This window comes from Zophobas morio, unplaced genomic scaffold, assembly GCF_036711695.1.
Source record: "Zophobas morio isolate AGI-343-1 ecotype UQ-CSIRO unplaced genomic scaffold, CSIRO_AGI_Zmor_V1 ptg000054l, whole genome shotgun sequence".
Classification (NCBI taxonomy): Eukaryota; Metazoa; Arthropoda; class Insecta; order Coleoptera; family Tenebrionidae; genus Zophobas; species Zophobas morio.
The window spans coordinates 116,341-141,406 of record NW_026972159.1 but is presented as its reverse complement, the minus strand read 5'-3'; the positions used below and the strand labels follow the sequence as shown (position 1 = coordinate 141,406).

General features: G+C 32.7%; 1 protein-coding gene across 1 annotated transcript in view; it reads left to right on the top strand.

Annotated features, from left to right (window-relative positions):
* Positions 1-25,066, top strand: part of LOC135142767 (palmitoleoyl-protein carboxylesterase NOTUM) — a 53,826-nt gene that overhangs the window by 25,208 nt on the left and 3,552 nt on the right. Inside the window, exons 2-4 of the mRNA XM_064074510.1 lie at positions 12,294-12,496; positions 17,594-17,742; positions 17,791-18,288. Coding sequence (XP_063930580.1) covers positions 12,294-12,496; positions 17,594-17,742; positions 17,791-18,288 — 850 coding nt within the window. The remainder of the gene's footprint in view (positions 1-12,293; positions 12,497-17,593; positions 17,743-17,790; positions 18,289-25,066) is intronic.

The window sequence follows — 25,066 nt, the reverse complement described above, 5'->3', positions numbered from 1 at the left end:
TTTTTCGATATTTCGGTCGTCCAATTTCATTATTCATATGTCAAATTTTTCGATCTTTCACTTCTTCGATTCTTCAATTTTTCGATTTTTTTAGGTTTTTGATTTTTCAATTTCCCGATTTTTTAAGCTTACGATTTTTCAACTTTGCTTTTTTAGTTTTTCAATTTCTCAATTTCCCAATTTTTTAATTTCTCAATTTTTTGGAAGTCTTTCAGTTTTGGGATTTTTCAACGTTTGGGTTTCTCATTTTTTCAATCTTCCAATTTTGGGATTATTCAGTTCTTCGATTGATCAATATTTCTTCGATTTTTTGATTCTTCAATTTTTCTTCGATTTCACGATTTTTAATTTTGTCGCTTTTTTAAATTTTAGATTTTTTTTTATTTTAAATTTTGGTTTTTTTATTCTTTGATCCTTCGATGTCTTCTTATTTCCGATTTTTTAATTATTCCGTTTTTCGATTTTTCGTTTCCGATTTTAATTTTTCGTTTGCTCAATTTTTCGATTTTACAATTGTTTTTAGATAATTTAATTTTTTGTTTTTCCAGTTTTTTTTGGATTCTTCAACTTTGGAATTTTTCGGTTCTTGATTTTCAATTTTTTGATTTTTAAATTAAATTTGGTTTCTTAGACTCAACAAACCAACAAATGTAAGTCGAAATATTTTTTAGTTATCGATTTAAAACGTTCCGATTTTTTAATTTTTGAATTCGTCAGTTTCATGATCCTCGATTTTTTTAATTTTACAGTTTTTCGATTTCTTCAATTTAAAATTTTTCGATATTTCGGTCGTCCAATTTCATTATTCATATGTCAAATTTTTCGATTTTTCACTTCTTCGATTCTTCAATTTTTCGATTTTTTTAGGTTTTTGATTTTTCAATTTCTCGATTTTTTAAGCTTACGATTTTTCAACTTTGCTTTTTAGTTTTTCAATTTCTCAATTTCCCATTTTTTTTAATTTCTCAATTTTTTGGAAGTCTTTCAGTTTTGGGATTTTTCAACTTTTCGGTTTCTCATTTTTTCAATCTTCCAATTTTGGGATTATTCAGTTCTTCGATTGATCAATATTTCTTCGATTTTTTGATTCTTCAATTTTTCTTCGATTTCTCGATTTTTTAATTTCGTCGTTTTTTTAAATTTTAGATTTTTTTTTATTTTAAATTTTGTTTTTTTTATTTTTTGATCTTTCGATGTCTTCTTATTTCCGATTTTTTAATTATTCCGTTTTTCGATTTTTCGTTTCCGATTTTAATTTTTCGTTTGCTCAATTTTTCGATTTTACAATTGTTTTTAGATAATTTAATTTTTTGTTTTTCCAGTTTTTTTTAGATTCTTCGACTTTGGAATTTTTCGGTTCTTGATTTTCAATTTTTTGATTTTAAATTAAATTTGGTTTCTTAGACTCAACAAACCAACAAATGTAAGTCGAAATATTTTTTAGTTATCGATTTAAAACGTTCCGATTTTTTAGTTTTTGAATTTGTCAGTTTCATGATCCTCGATTTTTTTAATTTTACAGTTGTTCGATTTCTTCAATTTAAAATTTTTCGATATTTCGGTCGTCCAATTTCATTATTCATATGTCAAATTTTTCGATTTTTCACTTCTTCGATTCTTCAATTTTTCGATTTTTTTAGGTTTTTGATTTTTCAATTTCTCGATTTTTTAAGCTTACGATTTTTCAACTTTGCTTTTTAGTTTTTCAATTTCTCAATTTCCCAATTTTTTAATTTCTCAATTTTTTGGATGTCTTTCAGTTTTGGGATTTTTCAACTTTTCGGTTTCTCATTTTTTCAATCTTCCAATTTTGGGATTTTTCAGTTCTTCGATTGGTCAATATTCTTTCGATTTTTTGATTCTTCAATTTTTCTTCGATTTCTCGACTTTTTTAATTTTGTCGTTATTTAAATTTTAGATTTTTTTTTATTTTGAATTTAGGTTTTTTTATTTTTTGATCTTTCGATGTCTTGTTATTTCCGATTTTTTAATTATTCCGTTTTTCGATTTGCTTAATTTTTCGATTTTACAATTGTTTTTAGATAATTTAATTTTTTGTTTTTTCAGTTTTTTGGATTCTTCGACTTTGGAATTTTTCGGTTCTTGATTTTCAATTTTTTGATTTTTAAATTAAATTTGGTTTCTTAGACTGAACAAACCAAAATTAAACCGAAAAATTGAAAATCTAGAAACCAACAATTTTAAGTCGAAATATTTTTTAGTTATCGATTTAAAATGTTCCGATTTTTTAACTTTTGAATTTTTCAGTTTCATGATCCTCGATTTTTTTAATTTTACAGTTTTTCGATTTCTTCATTTTAAAATTTTTAGATATTTCGGTCGTCCAATGTCAAATTTTTCGATTTTTTCAATTTCAGACTTTCCGATTTCGCGGTTTTTCCATTCTTCGATTGTTTAATTTTTCAATTTTTTGGATTTTTTAATTTTGAAATTTTCCTTTTTTAATTTTTCTGTTTAAATTTTTCGACTTTTCCCGATTTTTCGATTGTTCAGTTTCTCAATTTTTCGATTTTGTTGAATTTTAAATTTTTCGATGGTTCTGTTTTTGATTTTTTTTTAATATTTCAATTTTTCGATCTTTTAAATTGTATAAGTTTCGATTTTAAATTTTTCAATTTTTTAATTTCTCAGTCCGATTTTTCGATTTTTAAATTTTATGTCCTTGAATGCAGCTAGTTTTGAAGGAATTTGAAACGTCAAGGAAACATTACTTTAGTCGTAAAAATGACCCTAGCTGACGCCCTAGAAGTAAAAAATGCTCACTGAAATATTTTTTTTTTTGTCTTAAAAAGTTATATTCCGCCAAGAATTTGGCAAAATCTCCACAATCGTGACTCTCGACGCCACATCCATCCGCGTTAAAAGCATAGATACGGCACGGTATGCGAAAAATTTTCCGTTATTATATAATTGTCTATCGGCTCCTTTGTAATTAAAAATTTCTAGAATCGAAAAAAATCCGCGGTTCCTCAAGGCCCACTTTCGGTCCCCCGCTTTTCCGCCGATTAGAAGCTGCGTCGCAACGCGTACCTGCGGTTTCTCTGTCGCAACTTTTTACGGTTTTCGGAGCGTAAAATTCCCCTGATCAAATTATAAAATAACCGGAAAAGCTCGTTCGGTTCATATTGAATTTCTGTGGTTTTAGACGAGTGCTATCGAATGACCCGAGGTAACATGAAATGAGTAATTTAATTTAAAAACAGTGTAGGTGCTCGGCGGCATCTTCAAAGGTCGGTAAGCCTCTTATTATCTGCTACTGTCGGCAGAAGAAGGGATCTCGGCTCCCCTCCAGCGCGCGCGTTCTTTCACTAGCGTATTTTTATGTGGCCATCGTAGTAGCCTCTTTAGCATTATTTCCAATTTAATGCACTTAGAGGTATGCCGGGGATCCGACACGGTCACCGTAATCTCCGGAATTAATTTAATTACAACAACAAATAATTATTTTAACTAGGGGAGGCGGCCGTAAAACGCGCACCTTACTGCGAGCAAGATCGGCGCTCGAATAGGTGCCTGAGGAACGCCGAAATGGGAATGCGCGTCCGGGCGCACGATTATCGTATTTTGCTTCACACCTGCGGATTGCGTCTCTCGAACACCTGCGCATTGTCGGAAAATTACCGAAACGGCCAAAACGGCCCTAGAAAGTCTCGCTCTGGGTGACCCATGCCGGGTTTATTTACAACCAATATATCTTATGGAGAGCGGCTTCTTTGAGCTGCTAGATAATGGACAACAATTTCAATAATTTATTGACAATTAAGTTACATAATAGAACGGGCAGGTTTAACTGTCGAGATTTATTCTGGAGGACGGCGGATTGTAAAAATTCGAGATTGCGGTTGACTACCGTTCATTATAACGGCGGCCAAGAGGCAAGAAAACGTACGACGCGAAATATGAGGGTTATTGTCATTGAATTCATGTAACACCATTTTTTCATTTTGACTTTTGGAAAATTTATTAGTCATTTACAGTTTCTTTGACGGGAGATTTTGATGAAAGAAACTGGTCTGAATTTTAAAATCAAAACACGAAAACAAAGAAAAAGACACTAGAGGCTGAAATATTGTTTTACATTAAAAACGTTACTAAAGGCTTTCAAGATTGTTTCACATTCTTTTAAAAAAGATTCTAGAGGTTTCCAACTTGTCTCACCATCTTAAAAAAGACACGAGGAGCTCCCAAGATTGTTTCACATTTTATTGAAAAAGACTCTAAGGCCGTCCAACCTTTCTAGAAAAAGGCACTGAAGGCTCTAAAAATTGTTTCACGTTAATTTAAAAAATCCTCTAGGGGCTTCCAAGATTGTTTCACATTCCTTCAAAAAGATATCAGGAACATTGTTTCGATTTCCCTCAAAAAAACACCAGAGGCTGCCAAGATTGTTTCAGATTCTATAAGAGAAGACAGTAAGCGTTGAAAAAATGTTTCACATTCTTTAAAAAGACTCAAGTGGTTCTCAAGGTTGCTTCACACTTTTTGAAAAAGACTCTAGGGACTACCAAGATTATTTCAGGTTCTTTAAAAAAAAAGACAGTAGGGGCTCCAAAAATGGTTTCACATTATTTTAAAAAGGACTCTAGGGGTTTCTAACATTGTTTCACCTTTCTAAAAAAATACACTAGAAGCTTTCGAAATAATTTCACATTTTTTTGAAAAGGACTTTGGGTTTCCAACATTATTTCCAACATTCTATTGAAAAAGGCTCTATAAACTTTCAACATTGTTTAACTTTTCTAAAAAACAGACACTAGATACTCCAAAGATTGTTTCACATCACAAAAAAAAATAAACTCTAGAGGTTTCCAAAATTTTCACAAGGTTTTCGCTTTCCCTCAGAAACAGCAAAGGCTCTCAAAATTGTTTCTGATGATTCATTAGAAAAAGGCATTAAGGGCTGAAAAAATTGTTTCACATATCCTTTACAAAAAGTAAAGGAGTTCTCTAGGTTGCTGCACCCTTTTAAAAAAGACACAAGGAATTCTCAAGATTATTCCACATTCTTTTTAAAAAGACTATATTATTGTCTTCCAAGATTGTTTCAGATTCTTTAAAAAAACAGTGGGGGCTCCCAAAATGGTTTCATCTCATTTTAAAAGAGATCCTAGGGGTTTCCAACATTGTTTCACCTTTCTAAAAAAAGGCACCAAAGGTCCAAAGATTATTTCTCCTTAAAAAAAGACACGAGGGATTTCCAAAATTGCTTCACATTCTATGGAAAAAGGCTCTAGGGGTTTCCAACATTGTTTCACCTTTCTAAAAAAAGACACTAGAGGCTCCAAAGATTGTTTCACGTTAATTTCAAAAAGACGCTAGGGGCTTCCAAGAATGTCATTTTCTTAAAAAAAAAATCAGGAACTCCCAAGATCGTTTCACATTCTCTATGAGCTTCCAACATTGTTTCACCTTCGTAAAAAAGACACTAGAGGCTCCAAAGACTGTTTCACATTCTTGAAGAAAGACAGAAGGGCCCCCAAAGATTGTTTTACCTCCTTAAAAAAAGACATTATTGACTCTAAAATGATTTCACATTCGTTAAAAAAGACTCTAGTTGCTTCCAACGTTATTTCACCTTTCTAAAAAAAGTATTAGAGCCTCTAAAGATTGTTTCACATTAATTTAAAAAAGATTCTAGGGGCTGCTAAGATTGTTCCATGTTAAAAAAAGACACTAGAGGCTCCCAAGATTGTTTCACATTCTTTTGAAAAAGACTCTAGGGGCTTCCAACATTGTTTCGCTTTTCTAAAAAATACGCTAGAGGCTCCATAGATTCGTTCACATTAATGAAAAAAATAATCTAAAGAGTCCCAAGATTGTTTCACATTCTATTGAAAAAGATTCTAGAGGTTTCCAACATTGTTTCATCTTTCTAAAAAATACACTAGAGGCTCCAAAGATTGTTTCATGTTAATTTCAAAAAGACTCTAGGGGCTTCCAAGAATGTGTCATTTTCTTAAAAAAATATCAGGGACTCCCAAGATCGTTTCACATTCTCTAGGGTATTTCAACATTGTTTAACCTTTTTAAAAAAGGCACTAGAGGCTCCAAAGACTGTTTCACATTCTTGAAGAAAGACAGATGGGGCTCCCAAGATTGTTTTACCTCCTTAAAAAAAGACATTATTAACTTTAAAATGATTTCACATTCGTAAAAAAAGACTCTAGTTGCTTCCAACATTATTTCACCTTCCTAAAAAAAGTACTAGAGGCTCTAAATACTGTTTCACATTAATTTTAAAACGACCCTAGAGACTGCCAAGATTGTTCCATGTTAAAAAAAGACACGAGAGGCTCCCAAGATTGTTTCACATTCTTTTGAAAAAGACTCTAGGGGCTTCCAACATTGTTCCGCTTTTCTAAAAAATACGCTAGAGGCTCCATAGATTCGTTCACATTAATGAAAAAAATAATCTAAAGAATCCCAAGATTTTTTCACAATCTATTGAAAAAGATTCTAGAGGTTTCCAACGTTGTTTCACCTTTCTAAAAAAAAGACACTACAGGTTCCAAAGATTGTTTCACATTAATTTCAAAAAGACTCTAGGGGCTTCCAAGAATGTCATTTTCTTAAAAAACAAATCAAAGACTCCCAAGATCGTTTCACATTCTCTAGGGGCTTCTAACATTGTTTCACCTTTCTAAAAAAGACACTAGAGGCTCCAAAGATTGTTTCACAATCTTGAAGAAAGACAGAAGGGGATCCCAAGATTGTTTTATCTCCTTAAAAAAGACATTATTAACTTTAAAATGATTTCATATTCGTAAAAAAAGACTATAGTTGCTTCCAACATTATTTCAACTTCCTAAAAAAAGTACTAGAGGCTCTAGATACTGTTTCGCATTAATTTTAAAAAGACCCTAGAGACTGCCGAGATTTTTCCATGTTAAAAAAAGACACTTGAAGCTCCCAAGATTGTTTCACATTCTTTTGAAAAAGACTTTAGGGGCTTCCAACATTGTTTCGCCTTTCTAAAAAAGACGCTAGAGGCAAAAAATAATCTAAAGAATCCCAAGATTGTTTACATTCTATTGAAAAAGATTCTACAAGTTTCCAACGTTCTTTCACCTTTCTAAAAAAAAGACACTAGAGGCTCCAAAGATTGTTTCACATTAATTTCAAAAAGATTCTAGGGGCTTCCAAGAATGTCATTTTCTTAAAAAAAAAATCAAAGACTCCCAAGATCGTTTCACATTCTCTAGGGGCTTCTAACATTGTTTCACCTTTCTAAAAAAGACACTAGAGACTCCAAAGATTGTTTCACAATCTTGAAGAAAGACAGAAGGAGATCCCAAGATTGTTTTATCTCCTTAAAAAAGACATTATTAACTTTAAAATGATTTCACATTCGTAAAAAATGACTATAGTTGCTTCCAACATTATTTCACCTTCCTAAAAAAAGTACTAGAGGCTCTAGATACTGTTTCGCATTAATTTTAAAAAGACCCTAGAGACTGCCAAGATTGTTCCATGTTAAAAAAAGACACGAGAGGCTCCCAAGATTGTTTCACATTCTTTTGAAAAAGACTCTAGGGACTTCCAACATTGTTTCGCGTTTCTAAAAAAGTCGCTAGAGGCTCCATAGATTCGTTCACATTAATGAAAAAAATAATCTAAAGAATCCCAAGATTGTTTCACATTCTATTGAAAAAGATTCTAGAGGTTTCCAACGTTGTTTCACCTTTCTAAAAAAAAGACACTAGAGGCTCCAAAGATTGTTTCACATTAATTTCAAAAAGATTCTAGGGGCTTCCAAGAATGTCATTTTCTTAAAAAACAAATCAAAGACTCCCAAGATCGTTTCACATTCTATAGGGTCTTCCAACATTGTTTCACCTTTCTAAAAAAGACACTAGAAGCTCCAAAGATTGTTTCACATTAATTTCAAAAAGACTCTAGGGGCTTCCAAGAATGTCATTTTCTTAAAAAACAAATCAAAGACTCCCAAGATCGTTTCACATTCTATAGGGTCTTCCAACATTGTTTCACCTTTCTAAAAAAGACACTAGAAGCTCCAAAGACTGTTTCACATTCTTGAATAACGACAGAAGGGGCTCCCAAGATTGTTTTACCTCCTTAAAAATACATTATTACCTCTAAAATGATTTCACATTTGTTAAAAAATACTCTAGTTGCTTCCAACATTATTTCACCTTTCTAAAAAAGTACTAGAGGCTCTAAATATTGTTTCACATTAATTTTAAAAAGACCCTAGGGATTGCCAAGATTGTTCCATGTTAAAAAAGACACGAGAGGCTCTCAAGATTGTTTCATATTCTTTTGAAAAAGACGCTAGAGGCTCCATGGATTCGTTCACATTAATGAAAATATAATCTAAAGAATCCCAAGATTGTTTCACATTCTATTGAAAAAGATTCTAGAGATTTCCAACATTGATCCACCTTTCTAAAAAAGACACTAGTGGCTACAGTGATTGTTTCACATTAATTTCAAAAAGACTCTAGGGGCTGCCAAGGATGTCATTTTCTTAAAAAAAAAATCAGGAACTCCCAAGATCGTTTCACATTCTATTGAAAAAGACTCTAGGGGCTTCCAACATTGTTTCACCTTTCTCAAAAAGACACTAGAGGCTCCAAAGATTGTTTCACATTCTTGAAAAAAGACAGAACGGGCTCCCTAGATTGTTTTACCTCCTTAAAAAACGACATTATTAACTCTAAAATGATTTCACATTCGTTAAAAAAGACTCTAGTTGCTTCCAACATTATTTCACCTTTCTAAAAAAGTACTAGGGGCTCTAAAGATTGTTTCACATTAATTTTAAAAAGACCCTAGGGACTGCCAAGATTGTTCCATGTTAAATAAAGACACGAGAGGCTCCCAAGATTGTTTCACATTCTTTTGAAAAAGACTCTAGGGGCTTCTAACATTGTTTCGCCTTTATAAAAAAGACGCTAGAGGCTCCATAGATTCGTTCACATTAATGAAAAAAATAATCTAAAGAATCCCAAGATTGTTTCACATTTTATTGAAAAAGATTCTAGAGATTTCCAACATTGTTTCACCTTTCTAAAAAAAGACACTAGAGGCTCCAAAGATTGTTTCACGTTAATTTCAAAAAACTCTAGGGGCTTCCAAGGGTATAATTTTCTTAAAAAAAAATCAGGAACTCACAAGATAGTTTCACATTCTCTAGGGGCTTCCAACATTGTTTCACCTTTCTAAAAAAGACAGTAGAGGCTCCAAAGATTGTTTCACAATCTTGAAGAAAGACAGAAGGGGATCCCAAGATTGTTTTACCTCCTTAAAAAAAGACATTATTAACTTTAAAATGATTTCACATTCGTAAAAAAAGACTCTAGTTGCTTCCAACATTATTTCACCTTCCTAAAAGAGGTACTAGAGGCTCTAAATACTGTTTCACATTAATTTTAAAACGACCCTAGAGACTGCCAAGATTGTTCCATGGTAAAAAAAGACACGAGAGGCTCCCAAGATTGTTTCACATTCTTTTGAAAAAGACTCTAGGGGCTTCCAACATTGTTTCGCCTTTCTAAAAAAGACGCTAGAGGCTCCATAGATTCGTTCACATTAATGAAAAAAATAATCTAAAGAATCCCAAGATTGTTTCACATTTTATTGAAAAAGATTCTAGAGATTTCCAACATGGTTTCACCTTTCTAAAAAAAGACACCAGAGGCTCCAAAGATTGTTTCACGTTAATTTCAAAAAACTCTAGGGGCTTCCAAGGGTATAATTTTCTTAAAAAAAAATCAGGAACTCACAAGATAGTTTCACATTCTCTAGGGGCTTCCAACATTGTTTCACCTTTCTAAAAAAGACAGTAGAGGCTCCACAGATTGTTTCACAATCTTGAAGAAAGACAGAAGGGGATCCCAAGATTGTTTTACCTCCTTAAAAAAAGACATTATTAACTTTAAAATGATTTCACATTCGTAAAAAAAGACTCTAGTTGCTTCCAACATTATTTCACCTTCCTAAAAAAGGTACTAGAGGCTCTAAATACTGTTTCACATTAATTTTAAAACGACCCTAGAGACTGCCAAGATTGTTCCATGTTAAAAACAGACACGAGAGGCTCCCAAGATTGTTTCACATTCTTTTGAAAAAGACTCTAGGGGCTTCCAACATTGTTTTACGTTTCTAAAAAAGTCGCTAGAGGCTCCATAGATTCGTTCACATTAATGGAAAAAATAATCTAAAGAATCCTAAGATTGTTTCACATTCTATTGAAAAAGATTTTAGAGATTTCCAACATTGTTCCACCTTTCTAAAAAGAGACACTACGGGCGCCAAAGATTGTTTCACATTAATTTCAAAAAGACTCTAGGGGCTTCCAAGAATGTCATTTTCTCAAAGAAAAGATCAGGGACTCCCAAGATCGTTTCACATTTTCTAGGGGCTTCCAACATTGTTTCACCTTTCTAAAAAAGACACTAGAGGCTCCAAAGACTGTTTCACATTCTTGAAGAAAAACAGAAGGGGCTCCCAAGATTGTTTTACCTCCTTAAAAAAATACATTATTAACTCTAAAATGATTTCACATTCGTTAAAAATGACTCTAGTTGCTTCCAACATTATTTCACATTTCTAAAAAAAGTACTAGAGGCTCTAAAGATTGTTTCACAATAATTCTAAAAAGACCCTAGGGACTGCCAAGATTGTTCCATGTTACAAAAAGACACGAGAGGCTCCCAAGATTGTTTCACATTCTTTTGAAAAAGACTCTAGGGGCTTCCAACACTGTTTCGCCTTTCTAAAAAAGACGCTAGAAGCTCCATAGATTCGTTCAGATTAATGAAAAAAATAATCTAAAGAATCCCAAGATTGTTTCACATTCTATAAAAAAAGATTTTAGAGATTTCCAACATTGTTTGACCTTTCTAAAAAATACACTAGATGCTCCAAAGATCGTTTCACATTAATTTCAAAAAGACTCTAGAGGCTTCCATGAATGTCATTTTCTTAAAAAAAAAATCAGGGACTCTAAAGATCGTTTCACATTCTAGTGAAAAAGGCTTTAGGGGCTTCCAACATTGTTTCACCTTTCTAAAAAAGACACTAGAGTCACCATAGATTGTTTCACATTCTTGAAGAAAGACAGAAGGGGCTCCCAAAAAAGACATTATTGACTCTAAAATTATTTCACATTCGTTAAAAAAGACTCTAGTTGCTTCCAACTTTATTTCATCTTTCTAGAAAGGACACTAGGGATTCCTAAGATTGATCACATCCTTTCAAGAAGGATCAGGGCTTCCCAAGACTATTTCACATTCATTTAAAGAGACATAGGGACTCCAAAGAGTGTTTCACTTTTTTTTTTAATACTCTAGAGGTCTTCAAGATCGTTTCACCTTCTCCCAAAATTGTTTCCATGTTCTTTTAAAACAGACTCTAGGAGCTTGCAAGTTTCGCGTTCTTTAAAAAAAAACAAGGACTCAAAACACCATAACACTTCTTTAAAAACATAGTAGAGGTTTCCAAAATTGTTTCACATTCTGTAAAGAAATACACCAGGAGTCCCAAGATTCGTACCTGTCTCAAAAATGTTTATCAAGATACTGATATTCATTTAATGGTTACAAAACAACGATTAAAACCTATTTATTCATCATCTCTAGGAAGTTAATAACGTTGCAGTAATATTTATTAGAAATATACAGTTTCATTTAAACTGTTTATACAGGATGTTTGAAAAACTGACAATGAGAAAAGATGAGAAAATAACGATATTTTACTGTAACTTTACCATCTATCCAAAGTCAAAATTATGTAAACATTCCAGAAAAAAACCTGTCACATCTTAGTTCTAAAACCCGTAAAACAACGTCATCAAATTTTCGCCTGGGAGCAACAACCAATACTTCCTCAATTCGCTCTCGGAACGCAATAACAAAACGAAAAACTGTTAGATAACTTTATTCCTCGCGCTCGCTCCTGCCCTACTTCCTCCCAATCCAGTGGCGCCTCGTCGCTCGCTTAATTCCCCTAACGAGCCGCAATATGTCATTCGCTCGTTCCGGCCATCCAATCGATATTCTCCGAAGGCGAGTTATTAATATTTTCGTAGTACCCGATTTAAAGACCTCGCATATCTCCTTATAAATGAAGTATTTGGAGAGAACTGGTTCGGCCGAATCGAGCCGCTGGCACCATCAAAGGCGGCACAAGTTAAACATTGTTCGGCATTTCGTTTGTATATTGTTTTGAATGCCCCAGCGATGAATCATTCAATCACAAAGCATCAATTATAGTTCGACTTAATCAGGTTGTTGTTTGCTCGTTTTCAGATCTTTTTTTTGTGCCTGGGATTGTGTGCGGCTTTTCCTAGCACGAGCAGGAGCAACGGTCACGAGATGGACGTCCCGGTTGACAGCAACAAGATACAGAGGTTCGTCCACAGGCAGGCGACGATGGACGAGGAGGACCGGGCGCTGAGGAGGATGGCCCTGTCGAATAAGAGCGTCACGTGCAACGACGGCTCGCCGGCTGGGTGAGTTTGGGACACTCTCCCCTATTGTTTAGAATTGTTTAAGTCGCTGAGTCTAACGACAAGGTCTGGTTTGTCGCTAGTTTTAGGCGTCATTTGTCACGCTTGAGTAATTTGAACGCTAATTAGTTAGCTAATTAGTTGGCTAATTAGTGAGATGGATACCTATACACGTGCTCTTAATGATTTGCTCGTTCATCCGCGCAGATTTAATTAATTGTGCATCTGAATTAGCATTCATTCGGTTTTGAAAAAGATGAAAATTACTGTTATAGCGGCGGGAGTGGAGGTTGTTTGTTAATTAAGTCCGCTTGTTATTTATTAAAATAACATCCAATGAAGTTGCATCCTATAAATATATATGTAGATGACTCTCGAATTCTTCCAAAGATGAATTTTTACAGCCGTGAAAAACAAAAAATGCTTCTAAAATCATCGTGTTCCCAAACTTTCATTTATTCTTAATTGGTGAATAGGCAACACATAATACACATCTTAATAATTTGTGCACTACTACTCGATTCTATGGACTTCCACGACTTAAACCAAGGTTATTGGTACTGTTATTGTTGTTATTATTATTATAACCTTCTATGCATATTGAAAAATTGGTCGAAAGTTTTTTCGACAGAACTTCCCTCGCCCCCGACAAATCCGCGTCTTTGGAAAATTATTAAAAATTTTTGCGATTTTTGTTTTCTGTTTATCTCTCCATAAAGAATGAACTGAAAAAATTAAAAATCAGAAAATTCAAGAAGTAAAAAAAATCAAAAAATCCCAAAACTGCAATGTCGAAAAATCCCAAAATTGGAAAATCAGAAAGTCAAAAAGACCAAAAATCGAGAAACCGAATACTGGGAAAATTTTAAAATCGAAAAATCTAAAGCCGGGAAGTCGAAAAATCGAGAAATCGAAACGTCAAAAAATTGAAAAATCAAAAATTCGAAAATTCGAAAAATTGAAAAAGAAATCGGAAAAACTGAAAAAATGGAAGAATATGGAAATTGAAAAATTCCAAAACTGAAATGTCGAAAAATTTACAAACCGAAATATGGAAAATAGATAAATCGAGAAGCCAAAAAGTCGAAAAACAGAGAAATCGAAGAATTGAAAAATTTTAAATTTAAAAATTCGAAAAATTGAAAAAAAATCGAAGAACTGGAAAATCGAAAAATTTGAAATTTGAAAAATCGAAAAATTAAAATATAGTAAAATTGTACTACCGACAAATTGAAAAATTATAAAATGGAAAAATTTAAAACTGAAAAATCCAAAAATTTTAAAATTAAGCAGTTGTAAACTGTAATAATGTTGGAACAGCACTAGATCAAAAAAGTTCAAAATTTGAGAAATCGAAAAAATTTAAATCAAAAACTAGAAAATTTTTCAATCGAAGAAACCAAAACTGAAAAATCGAAAAACTGAAAATCGAGAAACGAAAAATTCCAAAGTTGAAAAATCCAAAAAAACGAAAAAAGGAAAATTTATTTTCCCAAAATACTGAAAATAATGTCAAAAACGAAACATTGAACAAACGACAGACTGAATCGAGAAACGAAATCGAGAAAAATCGAAAATAACGAGAAATCGAAACATGAAAAAATTGAATATTTGAAAAATTTAAAATCGAAGCATTGAGAAATTGAAAAGTTGAAAAACTGAAAAATCGAAGAAATACTGAAGAATCGACAATTTGAAAAATCTCAAAACTGAGGAAAAACGAAAGATTGAAAAATTGAACAGCCGAAAAATCGGAAATTTAAAAAATAGAAACAATGAAGAACTAAAAAACTTAAAAATCCAAAAATAGAACATTAAGAAACGTCAAAAATTGAAAAATTGAAAAATCCGGTAGTTGAAAAGTTACAAAACTGAAATATTGGAAAATAGAGAAATCGTAAAATAAAAAAATCGAGAAATCAAAAATTTTATATATCGAAAATTAGAAGAATCGAAAAACTGAAAATTCCTTAAACTGAAATTACAAGAAATTGAAAAATTGAATATCGAAAAAATTAAGCTTAAAAAAAATCGAATAATCTAAATCCGTAAAGTTGAAAAATCAAAAATTAAAAAATTCCAAAACCGAAATGTCAAAAAGACGAAAATTCAAAAATCTCAAAATTAAAAAAATAAACAATCCAAAAATCGAAACATCCAACTAACAACAAATCGAGAAATCGAAAAACTGAAAATGCGAAAAATTTAAAAATCGACATTCAAAAATTTTTTAAATCGAAAATTTAAACACCTGGAGTCGAAAAATTCAAAACTCGGGGAATCGAAATACCAAAACATTTAAAAATCTGAAATTTAAATTTTCGAAAAATTGAAAAATAAGAAAATCGAAGAACTGAAAAATCGAAAATTCTAAAATTTGAAAGACTGTAAAATTCAAACACATAAAACTGAAAAATCAAAAAACTGAAAAATTGAAGAAATACTGAAGAATCGACACAGAAAAATCGAAAAACTGAAAGTTCGAAAAATTGAAAAAACGAAAATGGAAAAATCGAAAAACCGAAAAATCGGAAATTTAAAAATCGAAAAAATTGAAGAATTGAAAACTGAAAAATCGAGAAATTGAGAAACAGAACATTAAGAAATGTCAAAAATTGAAATATTGAAAAATTGAAAAATTTAAAAATCAAAAAATTGAAAATCTAAAAACAAAGTTTTAAAAAATCGAAAAATCTAAAACCGACAAGTCGAAGTAACTCAAAATCGGAAAAATGGAAGTGGAAAAATTTAAAAATCGAAAATCTAAAGTCTCAAATTCGAAAAATCAAAAATTAAAAAATCTCAAAACCGAAATGTCAAAAAGTCGTAAATTCAAAAAGCCCGAAATCGGAAAATTTTTCTTTAAAACAATCAAAAAATTGAAAATTAAAAAAATCGAGATTTTGAACAATCAAAAAATTGAAACATCCAACTCACGACAAAACGAGAAATCCAAAATTAAAGAATCGAAAAACTGAAGAGTCGAAAAATTTAAAAATTGAAAAATCAAAAAAATTTTAAAATCGAAAAATTGGAAAACCGAAAAAGCTTAAACCGAGGAGTCGAAAAATTAAAAAATCGAGGAATCGAAACCTCAAAAAATTGAAAAATCTGAATTTTAAATTTTCGAAAATTTGAAAAATAGGTAAAATCTAAAAATCTGAAATTTAAAAAATCGATAAATTAAAATGTGTATAGTAAAATTCGATTACCAACAAATCGAAAAATTATAAAAGGGAAAAATTTAAAACTAAAAAATCAAAAAAAAATTAAAATTAAATCGAAAACTGTAATGTTGAAACAGCAAAAGATGAAAAAATTTGAGAAATTGAAAAATATGGAAATGGAAAAATTCAAAACTTGAAAAATCAAAAATTTTTTTAACGAAAACTAGAAAATTTTTCGTTTCTTGATTGTAGTTTTTCGATTTCATTTCAATCGAAGAAACCAAAACTGAAAAATCCGAACACTGGAAATCAAGAAACAAAAAAACCGTAATTTGAAAAATCAAAAAAACTGTACAAAGGACAAATTGAATCCAGAAACGAAAATCGACAAACGGAATAAATGGAAAATCGGAAACAACGAGAAATCGATACACCAAAAAAAAAACGAAAAACAGAAAAATTCAAACATCGAAAAACTGAAAAAGAAGTCGAAAAAAGTAAAATTTAAAAAATCGAAGTGTCGAAAAAGTTGAAGAAGTGAGAAATTCAGAATTCTCAAAACTGAAATGTCGAAAAATTTACAAACCGAAAAATGGAAAATAGATAAATCGAAATATGAAAATACGAATAAATCAAAAATTGAAAAAAATCAAAAAATCGAGAAATTGAACAATGGCAAATTAAGAAACGCTAAAAAACGCAAAATTGAAAACTCAAAAAATTGAAAAATTGAAAAATTGTAAAACTGAAATATTGGAAAGCTGGAAAATCAAAAAGTAAAAATATTGAGAAAGAAATTCAACAATGAATCAAAAAATCTCAAAATTTAAAATTGAAAAAACCGAAAAATTAAAATATAATAAAATTTTACGACTAAGAAATCGAAAAACTATAAAACTGAAAAATCTAAAAATTAAAAAAAAAAATCGGAAATCAACAAATCGAAAAATTAAAAATCAAGAAACGATAAACCTCAAAGTGGAAAAATTCAAAAAACTGAAAAAACAAAGAATTATTTTTTCTTCAATTTTATTATTTAAAAACTGACAAAATTGAAAAGGTTGAATTCGATAAAAGAAAATCGAAAAACTGAATAACTGAAACATCGAAAATGACGAGAAATTGAAACAAAAACTCAAAAAATCTAAAATTTAAAATAAAAAAGTCGAAAAATCGAAAAATTGGACAATAACTTGAAAAATTCCAAAACTGTAAAAAATTGAGAAATCGAAAAATTGAAAAACGGAAAAATCGACATCTCGAATCTTTGAAAAGCCGAAATCGAGAAATTTTCCTATTTTTCTATTCCGCCTTTTCGATGTTGGGAAAATGGGAAAATAGGAAAATCAAAACATCAAAAAGTTGAAAAATCAAGCAATCGAGAAATCGAAAACTCGAAAATTTAGGGACGTCATAAACTGAAAAAAATCGATGAATCGAAAAGGGAAACATCGAAAAATTGAGAAATCGAAAGTAGAAAAATCAATAAGCTGAAATAAAAAACAATACAATTTTGATTTTGTTCCAAAAATTTATATTCTAGGAAAAAAATTCAACACGGATTCATAGACCACAAATTCGGGACTATGTTATTTTTTAACATTTAAATAACATTTATTAAGCCAATTTTTTATGTTATGTTTTTACTCATTTTTATATATGTTGTTTTGATTCATGTTTTTCTGTATAAAAAGATACACTGGTATGAATTTTATTAAAATATAAATAAATACATAGTTTCATCTCAACCGATTTCTTATAAATTATACAGAAATGTATTCATTTCAGACAGCAGTTTTAAAATAATCGATTAAGGTGAAACATCCGATATATGTATCTTAGCTCCGACTACTCTCAAAAAATAAATTGTGGAATAACTATGTAGTCAAACCTGCAACGCAATTTAACATATTTCTCTATTTATTTTATATAGATTTTACCTAAGAAAGTCTAATACCAGTAAGAAATGGATTATATTTTTAGAAGGCGGATGGTATTGCTATGACCACCATAGTTGCAGAAACCGATGGATAAAACAGCACCACTACATGACCTCAGTCAACTGGTCAGAATCCAGAGACGGTAACCCCCACACCTCACACCCCCCAATCTCTAAACTCTCTCTTCCAGTGGGCGGCATCCTCTCCAACCGCATGGAAGAAAACCCCTTCTGGTGGAACGCCAACCACATCTTCATCCCCTACTGCACCAGCGACTCCTGGAGCGGCTCCAAGCCCCACTCCCCCGACGAACTCTTCAGCTTCATGGGCTCCGCCGTCGTCCGCCAAGTCGTCACAGACCTCTTGTCCTTCGGGCTCGAAAACGGCACCGACCTCTTCCTCACCGGGAGCAGCGCCGGCGGGACCGGGGTCATGCTCAACCTGGACCCGGTCCGGGAGCTGCTGCACGACACCCACGGGCTCAAACACATCGCCGTGAAGGGGGTGTGCGACTCGGGGTGGTTCCTGGACAGGACCCCGTACGCCCCCACGCTCAAGCCGGCGGTGGAGGCCATCCGGAAAGGGATGGCGTTGTGGAGGGGGCAGGTCCCGAGGAGGTGCAAGGAGATGTACCCGGACGAGCCGTGGAGGTGCTACTTCGGGTACAGGCTGTATCCGACGCTGCAGAGTGAGTTTGAATATCGGGTTTAGTGAAATAAAGTTTAATTAAACAGTCGTTTTACTTTGTACGGAAGTACGGTATTGTTGGTCGTAAAAAGAACAAAGTGTTTGAGTGGAGGGATGGGAATTTAATAACATGCCTCGAGGTAACTGTTGTGCAACAACAAAGGAATTAAAAATGATGGAATGAGCGGTGGCGGAACGTAAAATTGCATATACAGTGTCTTTGCCTGCAGATTTATGCAAATACGGAAGTTGGATGTAGTTGAGGATTTAGGCGGAATTGATTCATATTTCATAATTTTGTCTACAATTGTTGACATTTATCGTTAGTTGTTACACAAATCTATGGAAAGGGAAGGTTGGAATTGTTTTTATTTCTCGTTTTTCGAAATTAAAATTTTCTGGATTAAATTTTAACTCTTTTCTGTTAGATACGGACAGATCGAAAAAGAAAGTAGTGAAAGTTGGCCATGCACGACAAGCCGTTTGTCGTAATTTAATTTTTTTTATTAAATGTTAAATTGACAGTTTAAAATTAGAACTATGACACCTACTTTTAAAACACATAAAAATGAATCAAAATCACCGCGTTTTCCAATTTCGTCCCATTTCTGAAGTAAGATTCTAACAAAAAAGCTTTAATTTCGTTTGATAACATTGCAAATTACTTTTGCCAGAGTGACGGTTAATAAAAAATTATTTTAAACTAAGACAAACGACTTTTCGTGCATGGCCAACTTTGACTAACTTCTTTTTCGGGTGGGCGGAGCTAAGGTAAAACTTGTTTCGCAAATCACATATCCGCTGAGAAAACAGGGGCGGGTGGGCGGGGCAAGTACTTTCTCAGAAAAAAGTGATTTTGGCAAACGTCATACCCCCTGAGAAAATAGAGGGCGGGTGGGCGGGGCTAGTACTTGCTAAGGTAAAACTTATTTACATCGGTGATCTCAGTTTTCTTATAATTTGTGTTCACGCTTTTTACGCCGAGGGTTTACAAATCTGTACATCACAGATCGCCAGAAAAGGAAAATGGGTGGGTGGGCGGGGTTAACATAAGTACACACCTAAGTAGATATACTGTTCAAGTTATCAATACCTCGTACATTGATGATATAATGGCCTTAATTGAACTTAGTGTATTTGTAAATATACCTTCAATGCAAGGAACTTATATTTTGTTAACGTATATACTCCCCCTATACAGGGTCCTGAAAAAATGACGTACCAACTCTATGACACGTTGTTGAGAACTGTTCATGGAACAGAGAAAAAATAATTTAAAAAATTCTTCGACCCATATGTAGAACATATAGCCCTTCAAAATTTAACTTTTAATTTCTATATTTCACCATATTCTAGTGTTGGATACATGAATTCTTCCTTAATGATTTTTGTCATACAACTGGTGTTTCAGGGATCCGTGCTAGGATTCATTATTGTTTGCCCCGCCCACCCACCCCCTCTTAATTGTGATGATTTTTTTATTCATCGTGAGCCGACGGCGAAGCTTAATTGCTAGTTAAATCCTCATTTCTCTACAAGAAATTTCCATATGAAATATCTTCTTAAAAAAGTAAAATTTTGTAGAGAAATACGGGGTTTGCAGTTAAACTCCGCCGCTCGGTCTGACAACGAATAAAAAAAATCATTACAATTGAGATAGGGTGGTGGGTGGGGCTTATATCTTGCCCTTTCTTCTTATATATACATAGTCTTCTTTTCACAACAAGAAACTTAAAAAATGTTCAAAATTTTTGTAGGGAAGAATGTATTTTGCAATTATGCTCTGTCCCTCGGTCTGACAAAGAATAAAAAATGCATTCCTATTGAAATCGGGACTTTTTTAATTACATATAGTTTTTTTTGAACAACACGAAAGTTGAATGTGTTTTTAGTTTCTTGTTGGGAAAAAAGACTTCGTATATTAAGAAAAAAATGTACCAAATATAAGCCCCGCCCACTTACCCCCTCTCAATTGTGATGACTTTTTATGCATCGTGAGCCGAGGGCGGAGCTTAGTTGCAAAATCCTCATTTCTTTACATGAAATTATCATGTGAAATATATTCTTAAAAGAGCAAAATTTTGTAGAGAAATACCGATTTTGCAATTAAACTTCTCGCTCCGTCTGACAATGAATAAAAAAGATCATTTCAATTGAGACAGGGTGGGTGGGTGGGGCTTATATTTTGTCCTTTCTTCTTAATATACCCAGTCTTCTTTTTGCAACAAGAAACTTAAAAAATGTTCAAAAATTTTGTAGGGAAGAATGTATTTTGCAATTATGCTCTGCCTCTCGGTCTGACAACGAATAAAAAGTTAATTGCTATTGAAATCGGGACTTTTTTAATTATATATGTTTTTTTTTACAACACGATAGTTGAATGTGTTTTTAGTTTCTTGTTGGGTAAAAAGACTTCCTATACTAAGAAAAAATGTACAAAATATAAGCCCCGCCCACCCACCCTCTCCTAATTGTGATGATTTTTTTATTCATTGTCAGTTGACGCCGAAGCTTAGTTGCAAAATCCTCATTTCCCTACAAAAAATTACCATGCGAAATATGTTCTTAACAAAAGAATAAAATTTTGTAAAGAGATACGGATTTTGCAATTAAACTCCGCCACACGCTCTGACCACGAATAAAAAAAAATCATTACAATTGAAATAGGGTGGGTGGGTAGGGCTCATATTTTGCCCTTTTTTCTTAATATACATAGTCACAGCTTCACAACAAGAAACTTAAAAAATGTTCAAAATTTTTGTAGAGACATATGTATTTTGCAATTAGGCTCCGCCCCTCGGTCTGAGAATGAATACAAAATTCACCACAATTAATACGATAGTTAAATATTTTTAGTTTCTTGTTGCGAAAAGAAGACTTTGTATATTAAGAAAAAATGTACATAATATAAGCCCCGCCCACCCACCCCCGTTTAATTGTGATGATTTTTTATTATTCATCGTGAGCCGAGGGCGGAGCTAAGTTGCAAAATCCTCATTTCTTTACATAAAATTACCATGTGAAATATGTTCTTCAAAGAGTAAAATTTTGTACAGAAATACGGATTTTGCAATTAAACTCCGCTGCTCGGTCGGACAACGAATAAAAAAGATTCTTACAATTGAGATAGGGTGGGTGGGTGGGGCTTATATTTTGCCGTTTTTTCTTAATATACATAGTCACAGTTTCACAACAAGAAACTTAAAAAGTGTTTAAAATTTTTGTAGAGACATATGTATTTTTCAATTAGGCTCCGCCCCTCGGTCTGAGAATGAATAAAAAATTCATCACAATTGAGATCGGGACTTTTTTTTTAGTTAGATATAGTTTTCTTTGAACAACACGAAAGTTAAATATGTTTTTAGTTCTTGTTGCCAAAAGAAGACTTCGTATTTTAAGAAAAAATGTACTAAATGTAAGCCCCGCCCACCCACCCACTCTCAATTGTGACGATTTTTTTATTCATCGTAAATTGAAGTCGCAGCATAATTGCAAATTCCTCATTTGTCTGCAAGATTACCATGTGAAATATGTTCTTAAAAGAATAAAATTTTGTAAAAAATACGGATTTTGCAATTAAACTCCGCCGCTCGGTCTGACAACAAATAAAAAAGATCATTACAATTGCGATAGGGTGGGTGGGTGGGGCTTATATTTTGCCCTTTTACCATAATATTACATAGTCTCATTTTCACAACACGAAACTTAGAATATGTTCAAAATTTTGTAGGGAAATATATATTTTGCAATTATGCTCCGCCCCTCGGTATGACAACGAATAAAAAAATTCATCTCAATTGAGATCGGGATTTTTTTTATTATACATAGTTTTTTTTTTAACAACACGATAGTTAATATGTTTTTAGTTTCTTACTACGAAAAGAAGACTTCCTATATTAAAAAAAATAGTACAAAATATAAGCCCCGCCCACCCACCCCCTCTAATTGTGATGATTTTTTTTATTCATTGTCAGTCGACGCCGAAGCTTAGTTGCAAAATCCTCATTTCTCTACAAGAAATTACGATGCCGAATATGTTCTTAACAAAAGAGTAAAGTTTTGTAAAGAAATACAGATTTTGCAATTAAATTCCGCCACACGGTCTGACCACGAATAAAAAAAATCATTACAATTGCGATAGGGTGGGTGGGTGCGGCTTATATTTTGTCCTTTTTTCTTAATATACATAATCTCATTTTCACAACAAGAAATTTAAAAAGTGTTAAAAATTTTGATAGGGAAATATGTATTTTGCAATTAGGCTCCGCCCCTCGGTCTGACAACGAATAAAAAATTCATCACAATTGAGTTCAGGACTTTTTTTAGTTACATGAAGTTTTCTTTGAAGAACACGTTAGTTAAATATGTTTTTAGTTTCTTGTTGGGAAAAGAAGACTTCGTATATTAAGACAAAACGTACAAAATATAAGCCCCGCCCACCCACCCGCTCCCAATTGTGACAATTTTTTTTATTCATCCTGAGCCAACGGCGGAGCTTAGTTGCAAAATCCTCATTTCTCTGCAAGAAATTACCATGCGAAATATGTTCTTAAAAGAGTAAAATTTTGTGAAGAAATACGGATTTTGCAATTAAACTCCCCCGCTCGGTCTGACCACGAATAAAAAAGATCATTACAATTGAGATAGGGTGGGTGGGTGGGGCTTATATTTTGCCCTTTTTTCTTAATATACATAGTCACAGTTTCACAACAAGAAACTTAAAAAGTGTTCAAAATGTTTGTAGAGACATATGTTTTTTGCAATTAGGCTCCGCCCCTCGGTCTGATAATGAATAAAAAATTCATCACAATTAATACGATAGTTAAATATTTTTAGTTTCTTGTTGCGAAAAGAAGATTTTGTATATTAAGAAAAAATGCACATAATATAATCCCCGCCCACCCACCCCCGCTTAATTGTGATGATTTTTTTATTATTCATCGTGAGTCGAGGGCGGAGCTTAGTTGCAAAATCTTCATCTCTCTACAAGAAATTACCATGTGGAATATGTTCTTAAAAGAGTAAAATTTTGTAGAGAATACGGGGTTTGCAGTTAAATTCCGCCGCTCGGTTTGACAACGAATAAAAAAAATCATTACAATTGAGACAGGGTGGGTGGGTGGGGCTTGTATTTTGCCCTTTCTTCTTATTATACATAGTCTCATTTTAACAACAAGAAACTTAAAAAATCTTCAAAATTTTTGTAGGGAAGAATGTATTTTGCAATTATGCTCTGTCCCTCGGTCTGACAAAGAATAAAAAATGCATTCCTATTGAAATCGGGACTTTTTTAATTACATATAGTTTTTTTTGAACAACACGAAAGTTCAATGTGTTTTTAGTTTCTTGTTGGGAAAAAAGACTTCGTATATTAAGAAAAAAATGTACCAAATATAGGCCCCGCCCACCCACCCCCTTGCAATTGTGATGATTTTTTTATTCACCATGAGCCGAGGGAGGAGCTTAGTTGAAAATCTTCATCTCTCTACAAGAAATTACCATGTGAAATATGTTCTTAAAAGGGTAAAATTTTCTAGAGAAATACGGATTTTGCAATTAAACTCCGCCGCTCCGTCTGAAAACGAATAAAAAAGATCCTTACAATTGAGATAGGGTGGGTGGGTGGGGCTTATATTTTGCCTTTTCTTCTTAAGATACATTCTTTTCAGAACAAGAAACTTAAAACATGTACAAAATTTTTGTAGAGAAATACGGATTTTGCAATTAAACTCCGCCGCTCCGTCTGACGACGAATAAAAAAGATCATTACAATTGAGATAGGATGGGTGGGTGGGGCTTATATTTTGCCTTTTCTTCTTAAGATACATTCTTTTCAGAACAAGAAACTTAAAACATGTACAAAATTTTTGTAGAGAAATACGGATTTTGCAATTAAACTCCGCTGCTCGGTCTGACAACGAATAAAAAAGATCATTACAATTGAGACAGGGTGGGTGGGTGGGGCTTATATTTTGTCCTTTCTTCTTAATATACCCAGTCTTCTTTCTACAACAAGAAACTTAAAAAATGTTCAAAAATTTTGTAGGGAAGAATGTATTTTGCAATTATGCTCTGCCTCTCGGTCTGACAACGAATAAAAAGTTAATTGCTATTGAAATCGGGACTTTTTTAATTATATATGTTTTTTTTTACAACACGATAGTTGAATGTGTTTTTAGTTTCTTGTTGGGTAAAAAGACTTCCTATACTAAGAAAAAATGTACAAAATATAGGCCCCTCCCACCCACCCCCTCGCAATTGTGATAATTTTTCATTCACCGTGAGCCGAGAGAGGAGCTTAGTTGCAAAATCCTCATTTCTCTTGAAGAAGTTACCATGTGAAATATGTTCTTAAAAGAGTAAAATTTTGTAAAGAAATCCGGATTTTACAATTAAACTCCGCCGCTCGATCTGACAACGAATAAAAAAGATTATTACTGTTGAGATAGGGTGGGTGGGTGGTTGGGTAGGCTTATATTTTGCCCTTTCTTATTAATACACCACGTAGTCTTATTTTCACAACAAGAAACTTAAAAAGTGTTTAAAATGTTTGTAGAGAAATATGTATTTTGCAATTAGGCTCCGCCCCTCGGTATGACAACGAATAAAAATTCATCACAATTGAGATCTGGACTTTCTTTTATTACACATAGTTTTTTTTAACAACACGAAAGTTAATATGTTTTTAGTTTCTTGTTACGAAAGAAGACTTCGTATATTAAGAAAACATATACAAAATATAAGCCCCGCCCACCCACCCCCTCCTAATTGTGATGATT